Source organism: Anolis carolinensis, chromosome 5, assembly GCF_035594765.1.
Source record: "Anolis carolinensis isolate JA03-04 chromosome 5, rAnoCar3.1.pri, whole genome shotgun sequence".
NCBI classification, from domain to species: domain Eukaryota; kingdom Metazoa; phylum Chordata; class Lepidosauria; order Squamata; family Dactyloidae; genus Anolis; species Anolis carolinensis.
In genome coordinates, this window is record NC_085845.1 from 77,944,659 (window position 1) to 77,951,988 (window position 7,330).

Below are 7,330 nucleotides of genomic sequence, written 5' to 3' on the forward strand. Positions count from 1 at the left end.
CCCTCAGGCAACAACAGCCAGGCTTTGCAGCTGCAAGGCTACTCAATGCTATCTCCCTAAAGGCGTATTCCTAATTTATAAATAAAAGCTCGTCACAAAACTGAATTTGATAGCTGCTGTTCAAAGTCGAAGCCCTTTCCTCACAGAAAATAAAATACCCCTCCTTTTCCCCAAAGCTGGTCCCTAAAAGAGAAAAGGCGCGTCGTTGCCCGCTTTCCCTAACCATCCCTCCTTCCCCGCGAGACGCTACAAGTTGTGAAGGCTTCGTCGAACTGCCCTGCCTTATATAGAGAAAGCCCCGCCCTGCGCCAGGATGGATTGGCCGGCTCGGGCGATGGACGGCGAGAGCGAAGGCGCGGATTGGCCGCTCGCGCCTCGACGGCTCCGTCCCCGAACCCCCCGTCCCCGCTGCTACCTGTTTGATGCGGGGCGTCTCTCGCGCGCGCCTTAAAGTGGTGCTGCTGCTGGTGCTGGAGGGCAGGTGTCGGGGGCGAAGAGAGAGGAAAAGGAAGGAGGCGGCGAGGCGAAACGGAAAAGCGCGCGCTGCTCTGCTCTGCTGAGAGACACGAAGCGCGGAGCCCGCCCGGACTTGGCATGGAGAAGCTCCTGCTCCTGCTCTTGACCCTGCGCCTGGGCAGCTGGTGAGTCGCGAGCGCGCGGGAGGCGCCTTTTCCATTCCCCTAAAGACAGCTAGCTCCCTCAGTGGTGTGATGGCTAGGCTCCCTTGTTCGACAGCTTCCCTTTCTCTCCTTCTCAGTGAGAGTCTCCTCAGTTTGGGCAAGGCGGGGGGGGGGGGGATAGGTATTGATTTCCAAACCAACCCACCACGCCTCAGAACTTTGTGACTTTCCTTCTGTCAAAAATATGGCGTCTGTGCCCCCCTTCCACACAGCTGAATAAAATCCCACGTTATCTACTTTGAACTGGACTATGTGGCAGTATGGACTCAGGGCCCTTCCACACAGCCCTAGAACCCAGAATATCAAAACGGATAATCCACAATATCTGCTTTGAACTGGGTTCTCTGAGTTCACTCCACAGTTCACTGGGCACTCCACAGACACACATATACACCCCAAAGTGCACAAGGGCTCTTCCACACAGACATATAACCCAGAATATCAAGGGAGAAAATCCCACAATATCATCTTTGAACTGGGCACTCCACCCTGGATACTCCAGGGTGAAGTGCCCAGTTCAAAGCAGATATTGTGGGTTATTCTGCCATGATATTCTGGGTTATATGGCTGCGTGGAAGGGCCCTGCGTGTGCCAACTTGCCCCCAACCCCATTATGATTCTATCTGTACTTATATCCGACTTTTCTCTCTCTCCCAAAGGAAAATTGCTGTCCTAATCGCTGCTAATCTCCAAAGGAACTGCCCCTCTCCCTTCCTCTGTGACAAAAAAAGGGAGGTATCCCTTTGGGCCCTTCCACAGAGCTGTGTAAAATCCACATTGAACTGGATTATATGGCCGTGTGGACTCAGATCACCCCGTTCAAAGCATATATTGTAGATTATCTGCCTTGATATTCTGAGTTATATGGCTGTGTGAAAGGGCCCTTTGATTCCTCCTTCCTTTCCCTTTGAGCCCAGTGAGGCTCTCACTTCAGTCAATTCTGGCAGCCAGATCTTTAAAACGAAGATTCCACTTTGGCCCCTTCCACACAGCCATATAACCCAGAATATCAAGGCAGAAAATCCCACTATCTGCTTTGAAGTGGGTTATCTGAGTCCACACTGCCATATATTCCAGTTCAAAACAGCTAATGTGGGATTTTATTCAGCTGTGTGGAAGTGGCCTTAGTCCGGATCTACACTGCCCTATATCTCAGAATCTGGTCACAGATTATTATTAAAGGTTTTCCCCTGATATTAAGTCTAGTCGTGTCCGACTCTGGGGGTTGGTGCTCATGTCAATTTCTAAGCTGAAGAGCCAGCATTTTCCATAGACACCTCCTAGGTGATGTGGCCAGCATAACTTCATGGAGCGCCGTTACCTTCCAACCAGAGAGATACCTATTGATCTACTCACATTTGCATATTTTCGAACTGCTAGGTTGGCAGAAGCTGGGGCTTACAGCAAGAGCTCATCTATGGTTTCGAGCCATCAACCTTTTGGCCAGCTAGTTCTGTAGCTTAGCAGTTTAACCCACTGCACTACCGCGATCTCTTTATATGTTTATAATCTTTATATAAAGACTATTATTATCTTTATTTTATTACCCACCTTTCTCCCCATAGGGACCCAAGGCGGTTGTTATTCACCCACACCAAACAGTTTAAAAAAATCAATAAAGAAGTTGAAAAATAAATAAATAATAACAGTGAGGTAAAAATAGAATTGAAATGCAACAAATACATTAAAATGAACTTTACAACTCATATCGCCTCCATCCCAGCCACCCTCCCCAGAGCTTCCCCTTCTCCAAAAACCTGTTGACAGAGGAACGTTTTGATGATTGCAGAAGGCCAGCAAAGATGAGGCCATTCTGGTGTCTCTTGGGAGGGATTATCAGCTTTGAATTAGTTTATATTTGTCTACACTGCCAGATTCAAAGGTGATAATTTGGGATCAGATCATGGGATATCGGGCAGTGTAGATCCAGCCTCAAACTTCCAGATGGTAAGAGGTATTCAACAGTGCAGAGCAGAGTGTGGTGGAGTTTCCTCTTCTGGAGCTTTAAAACAGAGGCTGAATGGCCATCTGTTGGGAGTGCTTTGGTTATGTGCTCCTGCCTGGCAGAATGGGGTTGGACTGGCTGGCCCTGGTGGTCTCTTCCAACTCTGTAATTCTATTATAGATACCTTCAGGAAAGACTGCAAAGTCAACCATTGGAAGAGACCACCAAGGGCCATCCAGTCTGACCCTATTTTGCCCTGCAGGAAATATGGGTTTCCTATAGAAGTTGCACTTGATGATGTTTCCTCCCAGGTAAGTGGGTGTGCTCTTGCAATCCCAGTCATTTGTCATGGTGCGATTTATTTCCATGCATAAGATCAGGCAGAAAATAAGGGACAGCTTTCCATCGGAACATGCAAAGGGGCTTAAGAGTCGGCGGACACAGACTGAACATAAAACCACCTGAGTGATTCTCAAGTAAAGGCAGCAAATGTTCAAGTACACTTCTTCTGAGTGTAAATTTTTAGCATTGGGATTGTGAAGTAGCAATTACTTCTGTGTCAGGATGTGCTAGACTGGGCTTCTGTGAATACATATTCAGTTTATAAATGATGTATAGTTCTGAGTAAACAGAATTAGGGGCACACATTTTAGGTAACTGGACACATTGGATCAGCTAGCTAGGGCTGTTTTTTGAAGGGGGGTTGGTGCTGGACAGTGATCTTTTACTATTTGGAAATTAATTCCATTTAGGTCTTTTGGATATACTGTATGTGTTAGTAATGGTGGAAATGTTGGAAAATTTTCTGTACAAAAAAGTCTTCTGGATTTCTTTTCCAAAATAATATTTCCACCTATAATCTTAAGATGTGTGGTATGGAAGGCAGTATAATTAAGGACTGAAGTTTACGTTCTTTCTTCTGCTAACAGATAAGTAATTAAAAACTCTCTAGTCTAGGTTCTGTAATACCAACATTTCTAGTTTAGAAGTATCTATTTGGTAGCCCATAAACCAAAGGGAAATGTTTCTACAAAAAGGACATTTACTTCAGGAACCTAGTCCATCAGAAAATTACAAATCAGACCAATTTCTTTCACTCTCTGTGGTTTTTTTTAGTCTAGTATATAGATTTTGGATAGGAAAGATCTGTGCTCCATGAAAACACATGGAACAGCAGGAATTTTCCAACAGAAATTTTGAAAACCTGTTGAATTAGTAAAGTACCTTATCGAGACGTTTCTTTGGTGAACTATCAAGGCTGTTATCAATATAATCATATTACTTATAAGTGTCCCTCAAAGATTTACCAAGAAAGAAACCAAATCAATTATTCTATTTCAATGAATTTAATAATTCATAGGTAATGTGCTTTATGCCAACAGCTTGTACTTTTCATAAATGTAGACCATATTATCCATGTTGGTGTCAGGGTGGGATACGTATAGCATGTGTGTTGTTTCTAGAGTGGCTTAAAATCCATGTAAATATGTTAGTGTATCTGATTTCCTCCATGCTGTGCTATAATATTTTTATCTATCTGTGTGCAAATGTAACTCAGCTTCAGAAGGCTACTACAGGAGCTCAGCTGGAAGAGTATGGATTATTTCTTGTACAACAGTACAATATATACAATAGTTTAGTGGTGGTGATAGCATTGAAAAACTTGCAAGATTGTGTCTTTTTTCCAAATGTATTGATGAAAAAAACATAACAATACTATTAATATTTCTTGTAACTCATTGGATACAAAAAATCAAGTGTGAGAGAAAGAGGGAATAGAGCGAGAGAGAATCTCTCTTTTCTTTCTAACTAGTTGAAAGACCTACTGGTAAAGGCAGGGAGTGTGTGTGTTGGGGGGGGGGCAGTATTCATTTAAAATGTAAAAGGTAGAGAGTAGGGGGGCATTCGTTTAAAAGTCAGCCATTGCTACAGAAGTTGTTGGAGATCAAAACTGACAAACACTGGAGGAAATGTTTAATTTAGGAGTTTCAGTGTAATTATCTTTACATTTCAAAACAAGTAAGGAGAGGGAGGAAATTGGTGGATACATGATAGGGCAGCACATCTTTGGCTTACTGGTCACTAGGGATGTAAACATTTGATGTTATTTTTACATGTTAAAATGAAGGATTTCAAACGTTTTCTTCTGTCAAGTGATATTTTTACATGTGTACAATGTTCACATACGGGCAGTCCCCAAGTTATGAACTAGATAGGTTCTGTAGGTTTGTTCTCAAGTCAAGTTTGTATGTAAGTTAGAACAGGTAATTTTTAAAGATATCTATATCTATCTATCTTTGGATAGCATAGCGAAGGGATAACACCCCTGTGGAGTTGGTTTTGCTGTCTGTGCCCTTGTTCAGAAGATTTCACTTCACTTTCTGTCCCTGTGATCATTGGATTTTGAAAACAGTGGTCTGTTGTGGAAATAAGGATTGGAGATAAAGTGTCCATGGAGACACCTTTTCCCCATGATAACTCTTTCAGGAGTGCATTTCCCTTCAGAGGGGTAGATTTCTCTCACTTCCTGTTTTCACACCTCCATTAACCTATGAGTCATTTGTAAGTTGGATGTTTGTAACTCTGGGACTGTCTGTATATGCTTTTTTTTTTTTTTTGGAAAAGTAAGTTGGTATAAGAATGATGTGTTGGAGCAAAACCCCATGTTTTTTTGCACAAAGCATACAAAATAGACTTTTCAAACAAAATATTTCTCTGCAAATGAAATGAAAAAAAAAATCTCACAGCTGTCAGTCATTTTCTAGACATCACATTTCAGTATTGATAAGAAAAAATGTGCAAGTATTACTTACATCCCTAGTGTTCATTATATGAACACCTGCAGCTGTGTCAGTTGATTTTTCTAAAGGCATGCCTTTTCCCATTCACTGGCTAACAGAAAAATGGTTTTAAATGAAGCATGAGATTTTCTCATCTATGCATATGGCTGGAGTTCTTAAACCTCATGAGCAGCTTTCCTTTCCCAACCTGCTGCCCTTCAGATATGTTAGACACTCACACCTGTCATTCTCAGCCAGCATTTGGGGAGCACCAGGTTGGGGGAGGTTGCTATGGGGTTTAATTTATTCATAGCTCAGCAGTGATTGAACAAGTTTGAGTACAATGTACAAAAGATGTACACTGTCTTATTATCCACCTAGCAAGTTTAAAGTTTATTTATTTTATTTTATTTATTGGACTTATATACTGCTACTCCCAATTTGGCTCGGAGCAGTTTACAGAAATAAATTAAAACAATACAATTTGCTTTAAAATAACAAGAACAGACATAGCCCCGAGTTTTTCACCCATCAAAGGCTTGTCTGAAGAGAAAGGTTTTACAGGCTTTCTGAAAGGCAAGTAGGTCTCGAATAGTTCGGGTTTCAACTGGCAAGGCATTCCATAAATAAGGGGCTACAATCGAGAAGGCTCTCTGCCTAGTAGACAAATGATAAGTCCGGATGTTAGGGACTTCAAGCAAATTTTGGTCTTTGGACCGAAGTAATTTCTGGGGTTGGTAGGGGGATAAGCGGGCCCTCAGGTACGCCAGCCCCAAGCCATGTAAGGCCTTAAAGGTTAGTACCAGTACCTGTTGTAGAATTGGGATGATACACCACCTCGCCAGCACCCCGGCGAGAAGACGCGCCGCCGCATTTTGCACAAGCTTCAGTTTCTGGATCACTGACAAAGGAAGGCCAATGTATAGGGCGTTACAGTAGTCGAGCCTTGAGATGACCGTCACCTGGATCACCATAGCCAGGTCGTTCCTAGATAGGTAGGGAGCCAGTCGCCTAGCCTGACGTAGATGGAAAAATGCAGATCTGCTCACAGCAGAGACCTGGGCCTCCATTGTGAGCAGAGGGTCCAATAAGACACCAAGACTTTTTACAGAAGATGACGGATGTAGTGTCTCACCATCCAGGGTAGGCAGCTGGATCTCCCTCCCACCCGGACGGCCCAGCCAAAGGATCTCCGTCTTCGCTGGATTCACCCTCAACCTGCTGGCACACAACCATCCAGTAATGGCCTCAAGGCACTGATGGAAACTATCAGATACGGAGTCCGGCCGGCCCTCCATCCTCAGAATGAGCTGAGTGTCATCAAGTTTAAAGTTTACAGTATTTTCCCCATTCACACCTTCCTTATTTTTATTTTGTCATCTTTGGAAAGCATTTATGTTCTTAAAACCAAGCCTCTTTTTGAAAAGAAATAGATAAATTCAGCTTCAACTAAGTCTGAAAGCAGAAAGTCATAAGTATCTTGATCTGAACTGGATAGTTATTAAGAAGTTGCAGCTGGTGGCTCCTAGGTCAGTGAAGCAGTGAAAATGAGCTCTCCAAGGTGCTGGACCTTTTAAGAATATACTGCTGCACATCGGATAATTCCATTAAGGCCTGAACTAAAACCTGGAATGGATTCAGTGCCACACATATGGGAACTACCAGATACCATTGTTATTAAGTGGACATACATCTCAAAGTCTATGACATATTGCTTTATATATTTTTATAAAGTTCAGTATGTTTATAAACCTATATAGTAGTATATTTATCAATCATTATACCCAGCCATAGGTTTGTGAGCATGTATGTGTTTATATTTCAACACAATAGGCATTTAACTGCATTCATGGTAGCGAATGGTGAGAGAAAGGAAAGTCAGCACACACCATTAGGATAAAAAAACATTATGGCTCTATTATAGT

General features: G+C 42.7%; 1 protein-coding gene across 5 annotated transcripts in view; it reads left to right on the plus strand.

The window, feature by feature from the left end:
• The first annotated feature begins 329 nt into the window (after positions 1-329).
• gabrg1 (gamma-aminobutyric acid type A receptor subunit gamma1) overlaps positions 330-7,330 on the plus strand; it is a 137,951-nt gene continuing 130,950 nt past the window's right edge. The window contains exons 1-2 of one of the 5 annotated variants that reach the window (XM_062981632.1): positions 356-641; positions 2,806-2,936. In XM_062981632.1, coding sequence (XP_062837702.1) covers positions 2,920-2,936 — 17 coding nt within the window. In that variant the 5' untranslated portion in view covers positions 356-641; positions 2,806-2,919. Of the gene's footprint in view, positions 642-2,804; positions 2,937-7,330 lie in introns of those variants that run through there. The other 4 variants (XM_062981630.1, XM_062981633.1, XM_003221555.3 and 1 more) reach the window with 4 other exon arrangements.